This window comes from Neodiprion fabricii, chromosome 6 (genome assembly GCF_021155785.1).
Source record: "Neodiprion fabricii isolate iyNeoFabr1 chromosome 6, iyNeoFabr1.1, whole genome shotgun sequence".
NCBI classification, from domain to species: domain Eukaryota; kingdom Metazoa; phylum Arthropoda; class Insecta; order Hymenoptera; family Diprionidae; genus Neodiprion; species Neodiprion fabricii.
Window position 1 is genome coordinate 11,100,087 of NC_060244.1, and position 24,765 is coordinate 11,124,851.

Genomic DNA, 24,765 nt, shown 5'->3' on the forward strand with positions numbered 1-24,765 from the left:
TATATATGCATGTATACATATATTTGTATGCGTCTGTGTGAATGTGTGTGCATGTATATATTCGTATATATTCGCGCGCACGCACAGAGGCATACAGGCGTACATATATATATATATATATATTTACATATATATGTACATGTATGTATATATATATATATATATATATATATTTATAGATAGATATAAATACGATATAGTTGGTAAGAAAAAAGTGAAAAACAACGTTTATCATTACAGCACTACTATTATCTCACACGAGAATGGGCACATGTGCGAAACGCTAAAGAAACACACAAAACCGAGAACACGGTCACCCACACACACATCACATCACACGTGCATAGCTTAACTGTGTTATAAGTGTTGACATGTCGCCACAAAAAAATAAAATGAATATTAAAATAAAATAAAAACCATTGTAACTGATAGTATATAGCAAATACTAAATTATTACTATGGAGATGTAATAACCCTAAACTACTGATATGGTAGAGTTGTTTCTGCACAAACATGATGCTTAATAATTATAGTCTCTCAAAAGTACGTAAATTTACGCTAATTATTACTACCTCCATGCATAAAGTGTTATGCATCAATACAATAACGATTACGCGAGTATTGTCGTTATGTAACCAGCTCGTTTTCAGTTGCAATTAGTCAATCAAATAGTTACGTCTTACTACATCACATCCAAGTTTGCGTCAACAATTACCACGTGAAAAAAACCTGTCCAATCACACATGGCGCAAATTTTTCACGCAAGTAGTTTCAATTTTCACATTTTGCAGTTCCTCAAAAATCTGGCACGGAATGCTCGACGTAAGCTTGGAACTCATATCTTTTCTCATAGCTGAATTCAACAATTTTAAAATGTTTATCATACTTAAGTGAATATTTTTTTTTTTTTTTTAGTCCTTATAATCCTGCGTTTAAAGTGTTAATTTTTATTATACGCTTTGTGTTCTTAGGGTAGGTGTAAAATAAGCATGAATCTCATTTTAAAAAAGGGAATCCCGTATTCTGTTTTAGTTCAAATTTTTTGAATCAGTAAAATATCACTGTGATGAAGCGACGTTAATAAAAAAAATAATATTCAAGAAAGCTCGCTGACGACAAAATAGATACGACGGTAATCAGACGCCATCATTTCAGGCGAAAAGTAAATATAAAACGCAAATTCAATATAATACATCGTTGTGGAGTTGGATAGGAATTTGGCGAACGCATTTACATGTTTCGGGGTTTGAAACTTCGGTTGTGTCCTGCGACGTACAGGCTTAGAATAAATGAAATGAAATATTGAAATATCATTGCGCTAAAGTTTGAAAGCAAGTTAATATCCCATTGGAGACAATACCTAACGTAATATAATTATGTGGAACTTTCTTAGGTGAAATCATCGTTTGCGCTGTGAGTCCCGAGTTGATTTCTGACAGGCAAGTTCGTTAAAAATTACATCGCGATGATGATCGATACAGAATCAATTTTTATCTGTCTATATAAACCTAATGATCGTACCAATGGCGAAGTTTCAATGAAATTTGAAAATTGTCGGATTGTCTGTAAGAAATTTGAAGTAACTTAAGTTTCATTTGAGAAGTTCGATCACACATCACCAGCTTAACGTTGCAAATATATAAAATAAAATGAACGTCAGATTTACAAGAAACTGTGCTAAAAATGATGTGAAAAAACTTCCGACTTTGCCTTCAGAGAATATCAAAGTGTGAGTGAGCAAAAAAACTATGGAACAAAGCAGAACACAAAATGAGATAGTATTGAAAAATTTACTATTTATTTAGCGATAAATAAATGTATAATAATAAATCTTATAACTGCTTGTCGCTTAATGGGATGGTATACACATACGTATTAGATTTTTAATCTGGCCCAACAATGAAATTGGTATGGGCATGAATATTAATTTGGATACTTGGACAAGTTCTAATAACGATATCGACAATGTGCTTGCACTTCTATATGTAGTTGGATCGGTGAATTATTATATCATACTAATTATTATTATAAACCAGTTCATTTGAAATACTGTAACTATACATGCCTCTTGTGAATAAAATGCCTATTCACTTCTTTTAAATGTGTTCCCTACGTAACTTATGTATTATTTTACAACACTGCAACTTCGATTGGAAAAAGTAATGGATAACAATGTGCACGATCGAACATTCTTGTCATACAGCAGCCTGATCAGGATTGTACTGCTTTATTCAATTACGAATTGAATTACATTCGATATATAACCAATGATAAAAAATGTTACATATAAAATATACATTGTTAAGATCTAAGCAAGAAAATATTTATTTTTAATTTATAACAAAAATTATAATTCAGCAAAGGCAGAGCTGGGAGTGCGGGTGCATTTATTTAACATGTTGCAGGATGACAAGTCAGTTTTTTACCTAAATTATTACGTATAAAAATAGGCGAGGAGTTCGGATAGTAAATGCAGATTTGCACCGTACCGCTGCAGGGAAGCGTAATCCAACTCCTTCCGATCGATAGAATTAATTTGTTTGCAAATGGCAAAAACGAGAAAAACTTTCCCCCCGTTTTTGGGAAGGCATAGCAAAAATAAAAAATTGAGGAAAGTGTTTGAGACAGTACCATTGTAAGTTTGCGGAGGATTCCAAAATCGTAGTAAACGAACGTGTGAAACTTTCTCAAGTCAAGCTGGATCATCACATAACAATACGAATATGTTTTCAAGATATTTTAAAAATCACCGGATTTCATTAACTACAGAAATGGTACAACAAATTGATTTCGGAACAATTAAATTATGGACTTCAAAAATCGCGTCAAAAAAAAACTAATCCCTTACAATTTATTTCGATAAATTTGAGCCGATTTTGAATAATGATGTGATCATTAATTCAGACGCTATTCCGGCGTATTTTGGCGAGGGATACCCATTCAACATTACCTGCAATCGCTGGGAGCAATCAGCTAATTGTTACGACCGTAAAACGTACAAAGGGTGTCATATTTTTGCAGCAGTTGATCCTACGGCGCTCTGGATGTCAGTTCTGAATTCACATGGGTGCAGTTAGTGAAAAAAGGACACCCTGAAATTAATTCTGCGATAAAAAGTTTTTGCGCACCAAGACGCTTCGATCAATGATTTCAAAACTGCAACTAGGGAATCAAAAAACTAAGTTTTACCTCTGAAACTGCTAGTAGGAATTTCTTTTAACTGCGATTTCTGGGTTCCTGTGGCTCTAATTAGCTGGAAACAGCTAGTATTAATTTTTATAAAGCCATATTTCCGTAACTTTCAGTCGAGGATTAAATACGTTTGGATAATATCAAAATACATATCTTCATTTCGCAAGAAAATGTTACATAATTGTATATACTTACATAATCTATCTAAATATATCTATTTACGTTAATTCATTTATTAAAAATAACGGAATTCATGTATATAGACTCAAATTTCATGGGCTGTTTAGCGTATATTTCGATGCTTCGGTTGCATGAGATGTTTTATGATGGTGGGCAAATGCCTTAGCTTATCCCTAATGGCAGAAGGCACCTCTGAATTTTGCTGATAATTTTGATTGTACTTTGTCACAGTGCCACTACAACTTTCGTAAGTCAGCCCGCCTCCCATACTTTGTGGGCTCACCTGTAATTTTCGTATACAACAAAATTAAAGAAGATGGTAATTTTTCACACAATAAGTTTGCATCAGGATTCTATAACAGTATCTGTAGATTGAAAACAATTTCAAATTTTTTACCGTTAGCGTCGACCCATCACTATAGTCAACTCTAACATCACCAGAGGACAATTGGGTGGCTACACCAACTCCTGGGATTGATATTTTGGTGTTGGTAATATTGGTCGATACGCAGACGGAATTTGACCTCCGTGAACGAGATGCAACGGTAGAGACAACCGAACAGCTCGCATTAAATGATGGCATCTGAAATAAGTATTCAGGTTATTTAAGCCATAGAATTGAATCGCCAACCTCTGTTACAATAAAATTTACTTTACATACGAATTTCTACACAGCGATTAGCATTATTTTACGCCAAAGACTTTATCAGCTATCCAAAATATATAATTTTAGTATTTTGAAGCCTAAAGCTCTCTTTATTGTATTTGGTTGACTATGAAAATTTTAAGACTTACTATTGGTGTGCTAGTTGCACTTTGTGATATATTTTCTTTTCCTCTTAAGCAGAGTGCGTCATTTGAGGCGGTAGCTGGCCTCCGTCCGATTATCGCTGGAAAGCACGAATGACCAGTGGCTGTCTCCAGAGATGCCAGTGTGGATTCCAAGAGCAAACAGCGTTGATACGATTGCGAGTAATGTTCGTAAAGCTCTTCCAATCTTGGGGGCAAGTCATCCTCTGAATACGTAGGCCCACCAGGCACTTCAATTACTTTTACCGCACCTTCGGTCCGAGTTATCTGTACAAAATTATCTTTTCATCAATTGAAAGTAAAAAATATCGAGCACCAAATATGAATTGGGAGGTATGATTGTGTGCACCTTTGCTCCGTTATAAAAATGTAATTCAAAGTCTGGATGAGGACCATTCTCCATGAATAAACATTTCGCCTTTGGTGTGTAAAGGGTTAATTTTGGCGTCTTGGCTCGGACCAGCCGCACGAATCGAGCTGCGTAGATGTATTTTCGATGGTGACGTTGGGGCAGAGTTTCGTATGAATGAATACTGTCCGCACCACGAGATGGCAATGGCGGGGGTTCATTACCCACGCTCGTTCCATCACTAGCTTTATAAAGGACTATACGTAATCCATCCCCAGATATACGACAAACTTCACTCACCTTCTCCTGGAGTACAGAATGTAGTAAATGATCGCTGTCAAGTATGACAAACATACTAGAATAAATCGTCTTAACACTTTACCGACCGCTAGCGTTTCAACAGTATACGCACGTCCGACCGGCCGCTCAAGCCTATTAATAGGCTACCGGTCGTTAATGTGTTAAATATCCCTGAGGTCATCGAATAGTAACAAACATCAAGAGAGATACTTTTGTTGAATCAAAGCATTGGATAAAAAATAACGTCAACTTAGATTTTTCAAAGTTGAAAGGCATACCTTTCCATTCCGTCGTTTGATAAATTCAATGCACACTTCTCCGTTATCCAATATAGTTAGAACAGCGTTCTTCGTTCTATGCCTAGTTGCCTGCAGCCTTATCGAATTTAATGGTGATAAAGAGAGTTTGTTACTCCCTTCGTCTTCACCCTCAGTTTGTTTTCTCTCTCTATTTTTTCTATGCTGTTTATCAACTTTTTCATTATCTTCTCCCCACTGTATGTCATAATTACTTTGTTGCTCAGACATTGAGAACATCCTGCTGCGTGGAGGCTGAGGTATTCCAGTTAACACTGAATTATTATTTTGAGAGTAATTATTTGGCTTTGCTTTATAAGATGGCTGAACGTCAGTTATGTAATCATAATACGGCTCGCTTCTTGCAGTAGGTGTTGGGGTGGGACACCGTCCTAGACTAGCAGGAAAATTCGGTAGCCTTTCTTCAGACCTGGATCGTAGACGAGGGTGGCTGCAGGAAGACATTGTTCGGCCCACTCCGGAATCCCCACCTTCAACTCCAGACAATCCTCGGGGCATACTCCCTTTATCCTTTGATTGTAAGAATCGTTGTAGTATATTGTCTTTGAAACAAAATGATATAATTTATTTTTGTTAACACAGTGAATGTTACCTTGGTACTATGATTTCTATCACGTAAAGCGAGAAAGGGATGCTGAAGTATATCCCTTAGTCGTATTCTGTCTCTTGGATTTTTTTTCAGGAGACGATTTATCAAGTCCTTAGCATTTTCAGATAAAGTTGTTGGGAATGCATAATCAGCCATTACAACACGTGTCAATGTACTTTTCACAGCATCCGTATCGAAGGGAGGCTTTCCCACCAACAGAGTGTAAAGCATACAGCCCAGGCCCCATACATCTGCCTCCAAGCCATGGGATGATCGAGTGGCAACCTATGATAAGGAAACATTAAATTTTCCATCAATTTACATTATGATGTATAAAGTTGTCTTACTATGAAATTTTTGTAATTCCAACTCCTACACTGGGCTGCTTACCTCTGGAGAAATGTAATTGGGTGTTCCACACATGGTTAGATGCTTTTCATCTGGACGTGTTAACTGTGTCGCTAATCCAAAATCTGCTATTTTCTAAAGTCAAAGTAGAGATAATTAGTCCATTTCAATTGTGTCAGACTGTACACGAACTAACAGGTTTTGGAAGAACACTTACCACTTGCATATCTCTTGTCAAAAGTAGATTTGACAGGGACATGTCTCTATGAAGTATCTGATGTGAATGTAAATATAAAAGGCCTTGGACAACCTGGTTTAAAATACGACTGGCTGTTGAACAAATAAATTTCTTTTAAATGATACTGTTATCGCAAGATATTTTGATAACAACACTTATATTCAAACTTTAAGGTATCAGTTGGAATGGTAATATTCTGAATACAAACCATGCTCCTCCGGAAGAGCGCGAGAGCTCTGTGATTTGAGGAATCGTTGGAGTTCACCATTGTGACATAACTCAAGTACCAAATAAACATAGTTTGCATCTTCGAAGAAGGTATATAATTCTAAGACAGCTGGATGTTTTAACCTGGAGTGTATCGCCACCTCCTGACGAACTCTTCCTACCATATTTGCAGCCTGCATCAACTTCTTGTCAATCTAAAGTTGTTGGTAAATTGGTTAATCACCGAGAAAAGTTAGAGATTGCAAACTGTTACTTGATTAGCAGCAGTAAAACAGAGAAATTGAGACGAGTCTCATAGTAAGTATTTACCGCTAACCATTTTTATCGCGACTTCCATTCCGCTTCGAAGGCATTTTGCCCTGTAGACGCTGGCAAAGCCTCCTTTTCCTAGTACGTTCAATACTTCATAATCCTGTAGCAATTTAGTTATAAATTAGCAGCTTTCTGGTACCAGATATTTTTAATCAAAGTAAAACGTATTTGAAATCCTAACCTCTATTTGTTCACCAAATCCTCCCGACAGCGGAGGCATACCGTTGTCGCATCAACTAATTTATTTCTGTTCAAAATAATCACACAAATTTTTTTTATTCGGATGTAATAGTACCAATTATGTTTTTATACACTCATCACGCACTTTGAAATTATATTTCATAACTTCTTGTGACACACAACAATCACAGGTGCCCGCCATTTGTATTCATGCTTGTTTATAGCATCGTTGACTGAAGAACATGGAGACAGATACTCATGGGTAAATTTTTGTGACCAGTTTTCAGCGAGTGAGCGGACACAGGGGGGCCTGGAGGCGTAGGAGGGTTCTGCTCTATCGATTCTACCTAACGAGCTCGCACTGACACTCGTAGCAGCCAAAGTAGTGTCGGTATGAAAGCTTGAGATTGAGTCGGTACAAAGCGAGTGCGTAAGAATACTTGTCGACTGCGACTTAGAAATGTCGATCAGTTCGATCATCCCCGTGAGAAAAAGCGTAACGGCGTCCACCACCAACCACCGTCAACCACCACCGACCACCTTTGTCCTCCTCGTCCTATAGGGCTCTCTCCGCCTCCTTCACCGCCGCCCCCTCGTCGTCGTCGTCGTCGTCGTCGTCCTCGACCACCTCCGATCACCGCTAGCCGCCGCCAAACACCTCCTACCATCTCCGTCCGACTCCTAGCACCCCCTACCGCCACTGGCCAACTCCTACCGCCGCCAACTACCCCCTACCACCTCCTGCCGTTTTCGAACACCTCCAACCACCTCCGACCACCGCCGACCTCCTTCGTCCTCTTCATCCACCTCCTCCACACCCCGTCGTCGTCCACGTTGTCCTCGTCCTCCTCGACCTACTCCGATCACCGCCAACCACCTCCAAACACCTCCTACATAGACTGAAGCATATATAGACAGTTGCCCTGATGAGCTTTGGTGTGACAACCGAAAATCATCGTGCGCTTTCGCTCCCTGAGATGTTCCAACTGTAGAGTTGAGAACTTATTGCAGAACATCAGAGGGTTACCGATTTCGACATGATGCTGGCTGCATTCACCTTCGGAGTCACACAGTCTTCGCAATGGTAAGCCCAAGCCAGTACTTAGCCTGTGTGTACTTATCGAGTTGAAGCGTTACCGACTTGTCAGCGATACAAGAAATGATTAATGAGAATCAATTTCTTCCAACATTCGTAGCAAAACATTGATTGATTTAAAGTATAGGTACCCGAGAGAAGAATGAATACATAGATTATAAATAATGATAGATCAGATGTAATAATGATGCAAAGACCAAAAAGTATACATGTATATGCGGTCCATGTACGATATTGATATATGATCCATTTAGGATTAATACGTGATGCACACTATAAGTTTTATAATTTTCCAGGAGACAAACTAGATTATGTACAATAATACGGCTGTAACATGAAAAGAGAAGGATTATTCAGTTCGAAATGGGATTCTATTCGACGCACACTCGATGTATTCCATAACATGATTATTCATAATTATTCCAACAACTTTTCATTCGCTCTCTCGATCTTGAATTTTCGTAGGCAGAAAATCGAAACGCTGTTTTAGTTAGTCACAAGTGAAGTATCTACGTTGGGTGGAGAAGCAGAATTGTATTTCGAAAAGTGTTTGGATGGAAAAAAATTCAGAATAACTGTAATACATCACGGATGCGCTAATTTTGATCGAGATAAAATGGATGCTCCGTATATTAGAAAGTATTTAACGCAGTGTAGTGATTTAAAGACCTAAAAAGGCGATAGGGAGAGAAAGTACGAAGCTTCCTGAAACTTCAAGTGTATTTTAACACACTTTTGTAAGGTACGAGCAAAATTATTTTTAATCCAACTGTGGCAGACCGACAGCGTTATTAGCTGACCCGTTAACTGAAGATTATATCTTTAGTCAACGGCTGACCATCGAAGGGCCTGGCCGCTTGAGTCTGGAATCGGCAGGAGAGATAAAGTGCGTATTTCTTGTATGAAATGTGAAAACTAAAATCATTATACATCATATCATATCATCATACATCATACATCATACATCATACATCGTACATCATACATCATCATACATAGTATTAAAGTTCGAAACCAAAGTTTAGATGCTCGGATGTTCAGAAAGTGACGTCACCAAAATCCGTCAGTGACGTCGACCGCCAAAATTCCTCAGTCTGGAAACAACCGCACAGTAGAGCGGACGGATGAGAGTCGCGCTCCGCAAATTTCGAGTACCGGGTTCTCAACCTCCCGGATCCTGCGCTTCGGATCCGCTACGTGGTGAAACTCGAGTTCCAGGACAAGTGCTCCGTAGTTTCTGCGCTCCGGGTCCACTACCTAGTGAAACTGGACTTCCAGAACAGGCACTCCGTAGTTTCTGCTCTCAAGGTACGCTACCTGGTGATACTCGCATTCCAGGACAAGCGCACCGTGGTTCCTGCGCTCAAGGTCGCTACCTGGGAATACTCGACTTCCAGGACAAGCGCTCTCTAGTTTCTGCGCTCCAGGTCCACTACCAGTAGGAACTTGACTTCCAGGACACGCGCTCCGTGGTTCCTGTTTCATGTTTACAGTTAATTATTTCAATTCATTTTTCGCGCAAGCCCAAATTCAGTAGCTGTCAGTGCGCTAATAAAACTTGTACAATTTTTCATTATTTTCTCATAATCTTCTTGATAGTAAGTGTAGATACAAAAATTATATAATTCCTTACCCAATATTCTTGATGTGTTCTAATACTGAAAATATTTATTAATATTCGCGGTATAACCCGAGATCGTTGGCGGTGGTCGTTGGAGTTGGTTGGCTGTGGTTAAAGGTGGTCGAAGGTGGTAGGGGTGGTTGCGGGTGATCGAGGTTGACGAGGAGCGGGACAAGGAGGAGGAGGATAAGGAAGACTTGGAAACCAAGGTGGACGACGAGGATGAGGATTTATGCACGGTGCGTAAAACATTTTTATACTACTTAATGGCAGTTGTAACTATATTTTATCTAACATTTCCAAACTTGTCATCTTTACAATAAATTATTTCGATTCAATTTTCGCGCGAGCCCAAATTCAGTAGCTGTCGATTCGTTAATGAAATTTCTACAATTTTTTATGATTTTCTACTGATCTTCTTGGTAAAATGTGGCAATAAGAAAATTTTAATGATTCTTACTCGATATTTTTGATGTGCTAGATCCGCTACCTGGTGAAACTCAACTGCAGAGACAAGCGCTCCGCGGTTCTTGCGCTCAATGTCCACTACCTGGAGAAGCTTGACTTCCGGGACAAGCGCTCCGGGGGTCCTGTTTCATGTTTACGGTAAATTGTTTCAATTCATTTTTTGCGCAAGAACATATTCAGTAGCTATAAATGCGCTAATAAAATTAATCATAATAATTAACAATTGATTAATTGTATCAATCCTCACACAATATTTTTGGAGTGTTCTTATATTGAAACTATTGATTACTGTTGCAGGTATAACCCGAGGTAGTTATCGGTAGCTGTTGGAGGTGGTTGGCGGTGGTTGGAGGTGGTCAGAGGTGGACGAAGAAGACGTGGAGAACAAGGTGGACGAGGAGGACGAGGATTTGTGCTCGGTGAGTGAAACATTTTTATAGTATTTGATGGCATTTGTAATTATATTTCATCTGGAATATTTCAAACTTGTCATGTTTACAATAAATTATTTCAATTCCTTTTTCGCGCAAACACATATTCAGTAGCTATAAATGCGCTAATAAAATGTATTATATTATTGATTACTTAATTAATTATATTAATCCTTACACAATATTTTTGAAGTGTTCTTGTACTGAAACTATTTATTACTGTTCAAGGTATAAACCGAGGTAATTATCGGTAGTTGTTGGAGGTGGTTGGCGGTAGTTGGAGGTGGTCGGAGGTAAACGAGGACGACAAGGATTTGTGCTCGGTGAGTAAAAGATTTCAATGATATTTGATGGCAATTGTAATTATATTTCATCTGAAATATTTCAAACTTGTCATGTTTACAATAAATTGTTACAATTCATTTTTCGCGCAAGCACATATTCAGTACCTATAAATGTGCTAATAAAATTTATTATATTATTAAATAATTAATTAATTAATGATACTAATCCTTACCCAATATTTTTGATGTGTTCTTATACTGAAAATATTTCTTACTATTGCAGGTATACCCGTGGTGGTTATCGGTGGTTGTTGGACGTGATTGGCGGTGATTGCAGGTGTTCGGAGTTGGACGAGGAGGAGGACGAGGAAGACGAGGAGGACGAGGATTAGTGCTCGGTGGGTAAAACATGTTTATAATATTTGATGGCAATTGTAATTATATTTCATCTGAAATATTACAAACTTGTCACGTTTGCAATAAATTATTTCAATTCATTTTCCGCGCAAGCACATGTTCAGTAGCTTCAAATGCGCTAATAAAATTGATTATATTATCAATTGATTAATTAATTATATTAATCCTTGAACAATATTTTTGATGTGTTCTTATACTAAAAATATTCATTACTATTCAAGGTATAACCCGAGGTAGTTCGCGGTGGTTCCGGGTGATCGAGGTGAGCGAGGAAGAGGACAAGGATGACCAGGACTTGTACACTGTGAGTATAACATTTTTATCATATTCATTAGAGTAGGAGTAGCATCAGGAATAGGAGTAGGATCAGGAGTAGGAGTAGAAGGAGTAGAAGTAGAAGTGGTAGAAGTCGGAGTAGGAATAGGAGTAGTCGTAGTAGTAGGAGTTGGAGTAGAGTAGGAGTAGAAGTAGATGTATGCGGGGAGGGGCGGGGAGGGAATATTATCATATCAAGTTATCAGTAATAAGCAATTGCGGGTAAAATATTAGCTTACTTTTGTGAGTATTTATGAATATAGCATCCATGAATATTCATTGTTGGTATATAAGGTCTGGCAACGTACTTACTTTCTGTAAGAGATGTTGAAGATTTTCAGCATAATTATGTTTCAGTTCTGTGCCCCACCTAGTGATCCACCAGTACATATCCTCCGACGTGACATCGCTGTACTACGTATAAAGAAGAAAAGATTTATTAAGATGCAAATTGCTCCTCTCTTCTTGCCATTGTGTTTTCAGCCATTGTTGTGCTGTGTGTTTAAGATTTAGGACAGTATATAATATAGAATAACAGGTACAGCTACGAATATAGCACTACAATAAATCTTATAGAAATAAGCTCACATTGAGATTTCTCTGTATTTATAACTCGACGCGAGAAGGCAAAAATCAATGTAATGCCATCTGTAAGGTAATTGGACTCGTATTTGCACTACGAGAACTCGTTGGGCATTTTGCGGTGAAATTTGAAAAATTGTTGTACAAGAAATTAAATAACTATAAAAATGGATAAAAAATATTATCTCTAATAGTGAATGTAGCTAATACAGCTTTAACCGTATATTGATTATGTTAATGATCTATTGTGACACGATCGGAATTAGATAAGCTCTCTAGATACTCTTTTCTAGACTATTAATTTATATCATGTATATGTAAATGTATATTTCTTCAATTTATACAATCACTGCACTAGGATTACCCTTGCCATGTTTTATGGTGCGCTTGTGTAATTTGTATATTATTAACCTTACGTTTTACTCTATTTGCGACAAGTTGTGAGTGTTTCTAATTTCTTGGCAATTATTTATGTACATGTATGTGTATATATGTATATATATACTTATGCACGTGTATATACATATATGCACATATTTAAAACTAGACTTTTACAATAAACACAGAGGTTTTAGTATATTCACATACGGATTTCTGTGTATAGGTATACTTGAACTAAAATATCCTTATCTCTAATACGGAGTTCTTCGTAATTCGCATTTGTTCTCGTAACCCAATGTCCTACATACAACGGCAAAAATCGAGATCCAACTTAACTGAGTCTCAAAGCCCTGTTGATATAAAAGCAGCTATTTGATAGAAATTATAGTTTATAGTTTACACAGCCCATTGCATGATATTTCATTATAAATACATATGTTTCAATGTATTTAGGAATAATTTATCAAATACACAAAGGTCATGTGCAAATAATAAATGAATTCGACCGCAGTTTGATGTATTCGTTAGAGCTTTAACAATAAATTTAAGCTTTGTTACTTCTTTTATTTTATTATGGATAATCAAAAACATTTCCGACTATTCGTGCTGTGGAAGCATGGGGATTAAGCCAAATGTAGCGAAAGATTAGAAACAGTGTATGTAGAGTACGGGTATTTTTCTAACAATGCAAACACGTGCCGCTAGCTTAGTTTTGACATATCTAGAATACCACGCCTTGCGAATTAGCTTTCCGGACAGAGATGAATGATGAATTTTAAGGACTGCATTATCCTTGTTGAATACTCTATGCCTCATGGGAAAAGAAAATCTGTAACGATAAAATTGATGCACCGGATCATCGTCGACTTTAACTTTTGAAATGTCCTACCATTTTCGAACACCTCCTACCTGCCCCTGCCACCTCCGACCATCAATGGCCACATTCGACCACCCCCTATCACCTTCTGCCAGCGCCGACCACCTCCTACCATTTCCGAACACCACCAACCATCCTATTTACCTATATTACTAGATTAGCTATGATACGAAAACAGAAGAATTATTCATTTCGAAATGGGATTCTATTCGACGCGCACTCGATGTATTCCATAACATTAGTATTCATAATTATTCCAACAACTTTTCATTTGCTCTCTCGATCTTGAATTCTCATAGGCATCGAATCGAAACGCTGTTTTAGCTGGTCGCAAGTGAAGTATCTGCGTTGGGTGGAGGAGCAGAATTGTTTTTCGAAAAGTATTCGGATGGAAAAAAATTCAGAGTAACTGCAATACATAACGGATGCGCTAATTTTGAACGAGATGAAATGGATGCTTCGTGTATGGGACGGTATTTAACGCTGCGTAGTGATTTAAAGACCTAAAAAGGTGATGGGGAGAGAAAGAACGAAGCTTCTTAACACTTCGAGTGTATTTTAACATACATTTGAAAGATACGAGCGAAACTTTTCATCATCCAACTGTCGCAGAACGGCAGCGTTATCAGCCGACCCGTTCACTGAAAAATATATCTTCAGTCAACGGCTGACCATCGAAGGGCCTGGCCGCTTGAGTCTGGAATCGGCAGGAGAGATAAAGTGCGTATTTCTTGTATGAAATGTGAAAACTAAAATCATTACACATCATATCATATCATCATACATCATACATCATACATCATACATCGTACATCATACATCATCATACATCGTATTAAAGGTCGAAACAAAAGTTTGGATGTCGGATGATCAGAAAGTGACGTTACCGACCTAAAATCAGCTAGCCGAATTCCTCAGTCTCGAAACAACCGCGCAGTAGAGCGGACGTATGAGAGTCGCGCTCCGCAAATTTCGAGTACCAGGTTCTCAACCTCCCGGATCCCGCGCTTCAGGTCCGCTACGTAATTCGAGTACCGGGTTCTCAACCTCCCGGATCCCGCGCTTCGAGTCCGCTACGCGGTGAAACTCGACTTCCAGGATAAGCGCTCCGTGGTTCCTGGTTCACGTTTACAATAAATTATTTCAATTCGTTTTTCGCGCAACCCCAAATTCGGTAGCTGTCAGTCCGCTAATAAAATTTCTCGACTTCCAGGATAAGCGCTCCGTGGTTCCTGGTTCACGTTTACAATAAATTATTTCAATTCGTTTTTCGCGCAACCCCAAATTCGGTAGCTGTCAGTCCGCTAATAAAATTTCTCGACTTCCAGGATAAGCGCTCCGTGGTTCCTGGTTCACGTTTACAATAAATTATTTCAATTCGTTTTTCGCGCAACCCCAAATTCGGTAGCTGTCAGTCCGCTAATAAAATTTCTCGACTTCCAGGATAAGCGCTCCGTGGTTCCTGGTTCACGTTTACAATAAATTATTTCAATTCGTTTTTCGCGCAATCCCAAATTCGGTAGCTGTCAGTCCGCTAATAAAATTTCTCGACTTCCAGGATAAGCGCTCCGTGGTTCCTGGTTCACGTTTACAATAAATTATTTCAATTCGTTTTTCGCGCAACCCCAAATTCGGTAGCTGTCGGTGCGCTAATAAAATTTCTATAACTTTACAATCTTCTCATAATCTTTCTGGTAAAATATGTCGGTAAAAAAATAATATCAAACCTTACACATTAGTTTTGATTTGTTCTCATGCTGAAAATATTTATTAGTATTCGAGGTATAACTCGAGGTGGTTGGCGGTTTTCGTTGAAGATAGTTAGGGGTGGTTGCGGGTAATCTCGGTGATTCAGGAGGAGGGGGACGAGGATTTGTGCTCGGTGAGGAAAACACTTTTATAATATTTCATGGCAATTGTAATTATATTTCATCTGAAATATTACAAACTTTCACGTTCACAATAAATTATTTCAATTCATTTTTCGTGCAAGCACATATTCAGTAGCTATGAATAATCTTATATAATTTATTATATTAATCATTAATCAATTAATATTCCTATAATATTTAATGGCAATTGTAATTATATTTCGTCTGAAATATTACAAACTTGTAACGTTTACAATAAATTATTTCAATTCTTTCTACGTGCGAGCACATATTCAGTAGCTATGGATAATCTCATACAATTTATTATATTATTAATTAATTATTTAATCAATTACTCATTTATATTAATCCTTACACAATATTTTTGATGTGTTCTTATACTGACAATATTTATTACTATTCAAGGTATAACCTGAGGTAGTTGAAGGTGGTCGGAGGTGGACAAGAAGGAGGACGAGGAGGACGAGGATTTGTGCTGGGTGAGTAAAACACTTTTATAATATTTGATGGCAATTGTAATTATATTTCATCTGAAATATTACAAACTTGTCACGTTTACAATAAATCATTTCGATTTATTTTTCGTGCAAGCACATATTCAGTAGCTATGAATAATCTTGTACAATTTACTATATTATTAATTATTTGATTAATTACATTAATCCTCACACAATATTTTTGATGTGTTCCTATACTAAAAATATTCATTACTATTCCAGGTATTACCCGAGGTGATCGGAGGTGGACGAGGAGGAGGACCAGCTGGACGAGAAGGAGGACCAGGTGGACGAGGAGGAAGCGGGGTGGGTCGTGGGAGAGGACCTCTCCTCTCGTCAGAGGAGCGGCTGGGACGGGACGGGAAGGGCAGGGGGAGAGGTGGTTGGGGAGGGGGAAGGGATGGGACGGGACGGGACGGGACGGGACGGGAAGGGGAGGGAAGGGAAGGGAAGGGAAGGGAAGGGAAGGGAAGGGAAGGGGAGGAGGGGGAAGGGAAGGGGGGGCGGGGAGGGCGGGGAGGGCGGGAGGGAGGGAGGGAGGGAGGGAGGGAGGGCCGGCGGGAGGGAGGGCGGTCGTGAGAGGGGGGGGGGTACTGCTCAATTAACTCTAACAGGCTCGCATCGACATCCGTCCTCCACTCTCTCCCTCCCTCCCTCCCTCCCGCCCGCCCGCCCACCCTCCATCCCTCCCTCCCTCCCGCCCTCCCCGCCACCCACCCCTTCCCTTCCCCGCCCCTCCCCACCCCGCCCCTTCCCTTCCCTTCCCTTCCCGTCCCGTCCCTTCCCTTCCCCCTCCCCTCCCTCCTCTCCCCCTTCCCTTCCCGTCCCGTCCCAGCCGCTCCTCTGACGAGAGGAGAGGTCCTCTCCCACGACCCACCCCGCCTCCTCCTCGTCCACCTGGTCCTCCTCCTCGTCCAGCTGGTCATCCTCCTCGTCCACCTCCGACCACCGCGGGTAATAGCTGGAATAGTAATGAATATTTTTAGTATAGGAACACATCAGAAATATTGTGTAAGGATTGATGTAATTAATCAATTAATTAATAATATAATAAATTGTACAAGATTATTCATAGCTACTGAATATTTGCTTGCACGAAAAATGAATTGAAATGATTTATTGTAAACGTGACAAGTTTGTAATATTTCAGATGAAATATAATTACAATTGCCATCAAATATTATAAAAGTGTTTTACTCACCCAGCACAAATCCTCGTCCTCCTCGTCCTCCTCCTTGTCCACCTCCGACCACCTTCAACCGCCTCAGGTTATACCTTGAATAGTAATAAATATTTTCAGTATAAGAACACATCGAAAATATTGTGTAAGGATTAATGTAATTGAGTAATTGATTAAATAATCAATTGATAATATAATAAATTGTATGAGATTATTCATAGCTACTGAATATGTGCTTGCACGAAAAATGAATTGAAATAATTTATTGTAAACGTGAAAGTTTGTAATATTTCAGATGAAATATAATTACAATTGCCATGAAATATTATAAAAGTGTTTTACTCACCGAGCACAAATCCTCGTCCCCCTCCTCCTGAATCACCAAGATTACCCGCAACCACCCCTAACTACCTCCAACGAAAACCGCCAACCACCTCGAGTTATACCTCGAATACTAATAAATATTTTCAGCGTAAGAACAAATCAAAAATGATGTGTAAGGTTTGATATAATTTCTTTATCGACATATTTTACCAAAAAGATTATGAGAAGATTGTAAAGTTATAGAAATTTTATTAGCGCACCGACAGCCACTGAATTTGGGCGTGCGCGAAAAACGATTTGAAATAATTTATTGTAAACGTGAACCAGGAACCACGGAGCGCTTATCCTGGAAGTCGAGAAATTTTATTAGCGGACTGACAGCTACCGAATTTGGGGTTGCGCGAAAAACGAATTGAAATAATTTATTGTAAACGTGAACCAGGAACCACGGAGCGCTTATCCTGGAAGTCGAGAAATTTTATTAGCGGACTGACAGCTACCGAATTTGGGGTTGCGCGAAAAACGAATTGAAATAATTTATTGTAAACGTGAACCAGGAACCACGGAGCGCTTATCCTGGAAGTCGAGAAATTTTATTAGCGGACTGACAGCTACCGAATTTGGGGTTGCGCGAAAAACGAATTGAAATAATTTATTGTAAACGTGAACCAGGAACCACGGAGCGCTTATCCTGGAATTCGAGAAATTTTATCACCGGACTGACAGCTACCGAATTTGGGGTTGCGCGAAAAACGAATTGAAATAATTTATTGTAAACGTGAACCAGGAACCACGGAGCGCTTATCCTGGAATTCGAAAAATTTTATCACCGGACTGACAGCTACCGAATTTGGGGTTGCGCGAAAAACGAATTGAAATAATTTATTGTCAACGTGAACCAGGAACCACGGAGCGCTTATCCTGGAAGTCGAGAAATTTTATTAGCGGACTGACAGCTACTGAATATGGGCTTGCGCGAAAAACGAATTGAAATAATTTATTGTAAACGTGAACCAGGAACCACGGAGCGCTTATCCTGGAAGTCGAGAAATTTTATTAGCGGACTGACAGCTACCGAATTTGGGGTTGCGCGAAAAACGAATTGAAATAATTTATTGTCAACGTGAACCAGGAACCATGGAGCGCTTATCCTGGAAGTCGAGAAATTTTATTAGCGGACTGACAGCTACCGAATTTGGGGTTGCGCGAAAAACGAATTGAAATAATTTATTGTAAACGTGAACCAGGAACCACGGAGCGCTTATCTTGGAAGTCGAGAAATTTTATTAGCGGACTGACAGCTACCGAATTTGGGGTTGCGCGAAAAACGAATTGAAATAATTTATTGTAAACGTGAACCAGGAACCATGGAGCGCTTATCCTGGAAGTCGAGAAATTTTATTAGCGGACTGACAGCTACCGAATTTGGGATTGCGCGAAAAACGAATTGAAATAATTTATTGTAAACGTGAACCAGGAACCACGGAGCGCTTATCCTGGAAGTCGAGAAATTTTATTAGCGGACTGACAGCTACCGAATTTGGGGTTGCGCGAAAAACGAATTGAAATAATTTATTGTAAACGTGAACCAGGAACCACGGAGCGCTTATCCTGGAAGTCGAGAAATTTTATTAGCGGACTGACAGCTACCGAATTTGGGGTTGCGCGAAAAACGAATTGAAATAATTTATTGTAAACGTGAACCAGGAACCACGGAGCGCTTATCCTGTAAGTCGAGAAATTTTATCACCGGACTGACAGCTACCGAATTTGGGGTTGCGCGAAAAACGAATTGAAATAATTTATTGTAAACGTGAACCAGGAACCACGGAGCGCTTATCCTGGAATTCGAAAAATTTTATCACCGGACTGACAGCTACCGAATTTGGGGTTGCGCGAAAAACGAATTGAAATAATTTATTGTCAACGTGAACCAGGAACCACGGAGTGCTTATCCTGGAATTCGAGAAATTTTATTAGCGGACTGACAGCTACTGAATATGGGCTTGCGCGAAAAACGAATTGAAATAATTTATTGTAAACGTGAACCAGGAACCACGGAGCGCTTATCCTGGAAGTCGAGAAATTTTATTAGCGGACTGACAGCTACCGAATTTGGGATTGCGCGAAAAACGAATTGAAATAATTTATTGTAAACGTGAACCAGGAACCACGGAGCGCTTATCCTGGAAGTCGAGAAATTTTATTAGCGGACTGACAGCTACCGAATTTGGGATTGCGCGAAAAACGAATTGAAATAATTTATTGTAAACGTGAACCAGGAACCACGGAGCGCTTATCCTGGAAGTCGAGAAATTTTATTAGCGGACTGACAGCTACCGAATTTGGGGTTGCGCGAAAAACGAATTGAAATAATTTATTGTAAACGTGAACCAGGAACCACGGAGCGCTTATCCTGGAAGTCGAGAAATTTTATTAGCGGACTGACAGCTACCGAATTTGGGGTTGCGCGAAAAACGAATTGAAATAATTTATTGTAAACGTGAACCAGGAACCACGGAGCGCTTATCCTGGAAGTCGAGAAATTTTATTAGCGGACTGACAGCTACCGAATTTGGGGTTGCGCGAAAAACGAATTGAAATAATTTATTGTAAACGTGAACCAGGAACCACGGAGCGCTTATCCTGGAAGTCGAGTTTCACCGCGTAGCGGACTCGAAGCGCGGGATCCGGGAGGTTGAGAACCCGGTACTCGAATTACGTAGCGGACCTGAAGCGCGGGATCCGGGAGGTTGAGAACCTGGTACTCGAAATTTGCGGAGCGCGACTCTCATACGTCCGCTCTACTGCGCGGTTGTTTCGAGACTGAGGAATTCGGCTAGCTGATTTTAGGTCGGTAACGTCACTTTCTGATCATCCGACATCCAAACTTTTGTTTCGACCTTTAATACGATGTATGATGATGTATGATGTACGATGTATGATGTATGATGTATGATGTATGATGATATGATATGATGTGTAATGATTTTAGTTTTCACATTTCATACAAGAAATACGCACTTTATCTCTCCTGCCGATTCCAGACTCAAGCGGCCAGGCCCTTCGATGGTCAGCCGTTGACTGAAGATATATTTTTCAGTGAACGGGTCGGCTGATAACGCTGCCGTTCTGCGACAGTTGGATGATGAAAAGTTTCGCTCGTATCTTTCAAATGTATGTTAAAATACACTCGAAGTGTTAAGAAGCTTCGTTCTTTCTCTCCCCATCACCTTTTTAGGTCTTTAAATCACTACGCAGCGTTAAATACCGTCCCATACACGAAGCATCCATTTCATCTCGTTCAAAATTAGCGCATCCGTTATGTATTGCAGTTACTCTGAATTTTTTTCCATCCGAATACTTTTCGAAAAACAATTCTGCTCCTCCACCCAACGCAGATACTTCACTTGCGACCAGCTAAAACAGCGTTTCGATTCGATGCCTATGAGAATTCAAGATCGAGAGAGCAAATGAAAAGTTGTTGGAATAATTATGAATACTAATGTTATGGAATACATCGAGTGCGCGTCGAATAGAATCCCATTTCGAAATGAATAATTCTTCTGTTTTCGTATCATAGCTAATCTAGTAATATAGGTAAATAGGATGGTTGGTGGTGTTCGGAAATGGTAGGAGGTGGTCGGCGCTGGCAGAAGGTGATAGGGGGTGGTCGAATGTGGCCATTGATGGTCGGAGGTGGCAGGGGCAGGTAGGAAGTGTTCGAAAATGGTAGGACATTTCAAAAGTTAAAGTCGACGATGATCCGGTGCATCAATTTTATCGTTACAGATTTTCTTTTCCCATGAGGCATAGAGTATTCAACAAGGATAATGCAGTCCTTAAAATTCATCATTCATCTCTGTCCGGAAAGCTAATTCGCAAGGCGTGGTATTCTAGATATGTCAAAACTAAGCTAGCGGCACGTGTTTGCATTGTTAGAAAAATACCCGTACTCTACATACACTGTTTCTAATCTTTCGCTACATTTGGCTTAATCCCCATGCTTCCACAGCACGAATAGTCGGAAATGTTTTTGATTATCCATAATAAAATAAAAGAAGTAACAAAGCTTAAATTTATTGTTAAAGCTCTAACGAATACATCAAACTGCGGTCGAATTCATTTATTATTTGCACATGACCTTTGTGTATTTGATAAATTATTCCTAAATACATTGAAACATATGTATTTATAATGAAATATCATGCAATGGGCTGTGTAAACTATAAACTATAATTTCTATCAAATAGCTGCTTTTATATCAACAGGGCTTTGAGACTCAGTTAAGTTGGATCTCGATTTTTGCCGTTGTATGTAGGACATTGGGTTACGAGAACAAATGCGAATTACGAAGAACTCCGTATTAGAGATAAGGATATTTTAGTTCAAGTATACCTATACACAGAAATCCGTATGTGAATATACTAAAACCTCTGTGTTTATTGTAAAAGTCTAGTTTTAAATATGTGCATATATGTATATACACGTGCATAAGTATATATATACATATATACACATACATGTACATAAATAATTGCCAAGAAATTAGAAACACTCACAACTTGTCGCAAATAGAGTAAAACGTAAGGTTAATAATATACAAATTACACAAGCGCACCATAAAACATGGCAAGGGTAATCCTAGTGCAGTGATTGTATAAATTGAAGAAATATACATTTACATATACATGATATAAATTAATAGTCTAGAAAAGAGTATCTAGAGAGCTTATCTAATTCCGATCGTGTCACAATAGATCATTAACATAATCAATATACGGTTAAAGCTGTATTAGCTACATTCACTATTAGAGATAATATTTTTTATCCATTTTTATAGTTATTTAATTTCTTGTACAACAATTTTTCAAATTTCACCGCAAAATGCCCAACGAGTTCTCGTAGTGCAAATACGAGTCCAATTACCTTACAGATGGCATTACATTGATTTTTGCCTTCTCGCGTCGAGTTATAAATACAGAGAAATCTCAATGTGAGCTTATTTCTATAAGATTTATTGTAGTGCTATATTCGTAGCTGTACCTGTTATTCTATATTATATACTGTCCTAAATCTTAAACACACAGCACAACAATGGCTGAAAACACAATGGCAAGAAGAGAGGAGCAATTTGCATCTTAATAAATCTTTTCTTCTTTATACGTAGTACAGCGATGTCACGTCGGAGGATATGTACTGGTGGATCACTAGGTGGGGCACAGAACTGAAACATAATTATGCTGAAAATCTTCAACATCTCTTACAGAAAGTAAGTACGTTGCCAGACCTTATATACCAACAATGAATATTCATGGATGCTATATTCATAAATACTCACAAAAGTAAGCTAATATTTTACCCGCAATTGCTTATTACTGATAACTTGATATGATAATATTCCCTCCCCGCCCCTCCCCGCATACATCTACTTCTACTCCTACTCTACTCCAACTCCTACTACTACGACTACTCCTATTCCTACTCCGACTTCTACCACTTCTACTTCTACTCCTTCTACTCCTACTCCTGATCCTACTCCTATTCCTGATGCTACTCCTACTCTAATGAATATGATAAAAATGTTATACTCACAGTGTACAAGTCCTGGTCATCCTTGTCCTCTTCCTCGCTCACCTCGATCACCCGGAACCACCGCGAACTACCTCGGGTTATACCTTGAATAGTAATGAATATTTTTAGTATAAGAACACATCAAAAATATTGTTCAAGGATTAATATAATTAATTAATCAATTGATAATATAATCAATTTTATTAGCGCATTTGAAGCTACTGAACATGTGCTTGCGCGGAAAATGAATTGAAATAATTTATTGCAAACGTGACAAGTTTGTAATATTTCAGATGAAATATAATTACAATTGCCATCAAATATTATAAAAATGTTTTACCCACCGAGCACTAATCCTCGTCCTCCTTGTCTTCCTCGTCCTCCTCCTCGTCCAACTCCGAACACCTTCAACCACCGCCAACCACCTCCAACCACCTCCGACCACCTTCAACAACCACCGGCAACCACCTCGGGTTATACCTGAAATGGTTATTAATATTTTCAGTATAAGAACACATCAAAAATATTGTGCAAGGATCAATATAATTAATTAATTATCAAATAATATAATAAATTTAATTAGCGCATTTATAGCTACTAAATATGTGATTCCGCGAAAAATCAATTGAAATAATTTATTATAAACGTGACAAGATTGTAATATTTCAGATGAAATATAATTACAATTGCCATCAAATATTATGAAAATGCTTTACTCACCGAGCACGAATCGTCGTCCTCCTCGCCCACCCTGTTCTCTTCGTCTTCCTCGTTCCCCTCCTCGTCCACTTCAAACCACCTCCAACAACCAGCGATAACCACCTCGGGTTATACCTTGGAAGTCGAGTTTCACCAGGTAGCGGACTTGATGCGCAGAAACTACGGAGCGCTTGTCCCGGAAGTCGAGTTTCACGACGTAGCGGACCTGGAGCTCAGAAACTACGGAGCACTTGTCCTGGAAGTCGAGTTCCTCCAGGTAGCGGACCTGAAGCGCAGAAAGTACGCAGCGCTTATCCCCGAAGTCTAGTTTCACTAGGTAGCGGACCTGAACTGCAGAAACTACAAAGCGCTTGTCCCGGAAGTCTAGTTTCACGACGTAGCGGACCTGGAGCTCAGAAACTACGAAGCGCTTGTCCAGGAAGTCGAGTTTCACCAGGTAGCAGACCTGGGGCTCAGAAACTACGGAGCGCTTGTCCCGGTAGTCGAGTTTCACCAGAAAGCGGACCTGGAGCGCAGGATCCAAGAAGCTGAGAACCCGGCACTCGAAATCTGCAGAGCGCGATTCTCATCCGTCCGCTCTACTGCGCGGTTGTTTCCAGACTGAGGAATCCGGCTAGCAGATTTTCAAGCAGATCGATCGGCAGAAAGTTACATCTAAACTTTGGTTTCGAACTTTAATACTATGTGTGATGATGTATGGTAATATGATATGATGTATAATGATTTTAGTTAAGTTCATACAATAAATACGCGCTTTATCCTTCCTGCCGATTCCAGACTCAAACGGCCAGGCCCTTCGATAGTCAGCCGTTGACCAAAGATACATTCTTCAGTGAACGGGTCAGCTAACAACGCTGCGGTTTTCTGGCAGTTGAACGATAAAAAATTTTGCTCGTATCTTGCAAATGTGTATTAAAATACACTTGAAGTTTCAGGAAGCTTCAATCTATCTCTCCCTATCACCTCATTATGTCTTTAAATCGCTACACTGCGTTAAATACTGTCTCATACACGGAGCATCCATTTCATCTCGAACAAAATTAGCGCATCCGTGATGTATTAC

At 39.2% G+C, this 24,765-nt stretch overlaps 1 protein-coding gene and 2 long non-coding RNA genes across 6 annotated transcripts; 1 reads left to right on the forward strand and 2 right to left on the reverse strand.

The window, feature by feature from the left end:
• Nucleotides 1–768: 768 nt before the first annotated feature.
• On the reverse strand, nt 769–7,678 carry LOC124185515 (serine/threonine-protein kinase PLK4). Of its 4 annotated transcripts, none has more exons than XM_046576380.1 (12): nt 7,584–7,678; nt 7,045–7,110; nt 6,868–6,963; nt 6,532–6,745; nt 6,303–6,415; nt 6,128–6,220; nt 5,741–6,022; nt 5,110–5,658; nt 4,532–4,837; nt 4,168–4,449; nt 3,770–3,955; nt 769–3,655 (listed from the first exon to the last, which is right to left on the reverse strand). In XM_046576380.1, the coding sequence occupies exons 2-12, from the start codon at nt 7,081–7,083 to the stop codon at nt 3,476–3,478; spliced, it is 2,340 nt and encodes a 779-aa protein (XP_046432336.1). In that variant the 5' UTR covers nt 7,084–7,110; nt 7,584–7,678; the 3' UTR covers nt 769–3,475. The 4 variants fall into 4 exon arrangements, with proteins under 4 accessions (XP_046432336.1, XP_046432335.1, XP_046432334.1 ...); XM_046576379.1 differs by lacking the exon at nt 7,584–7,678 and adding an exon at nt 7,189–7,371; XM_046576378.1 differs by lacking the exon at nt 7,584–7,678 and having other exon boundaries at nt 7,045–7,371.
• LOC124185520 lies at nt 7,548–9,547 on the forward strand. The gene is made up of 3 exons (XR_006871418.1): nt 7,548–8,127; nt 9,181–9,447; nt 9,537–9,547. It is a non-coding gene; the product is annotated as an uncharacterized LOC124185520 (long non-coding RNA).
• Nucleotides 9,548–22,412: 12,865 nt separating this feature from the next.
• Nucleotides 22,413–23,349, reverse strand: LOC124184273. Its single transcript, XR_006871147.1, has 3 exons — nt 23,327–23,349; nt 23,004–23,086; nt 22,413–22,635 (listed from the first exon to the last, which is right to left on the reverse strand). It is a non-coding gene; the product is annotated as an uncharacterized LOC124184273 (long non-coding RNA).
• Nucleotides 23,350–24,765: the final 1,416 nt, after the last annotated feature.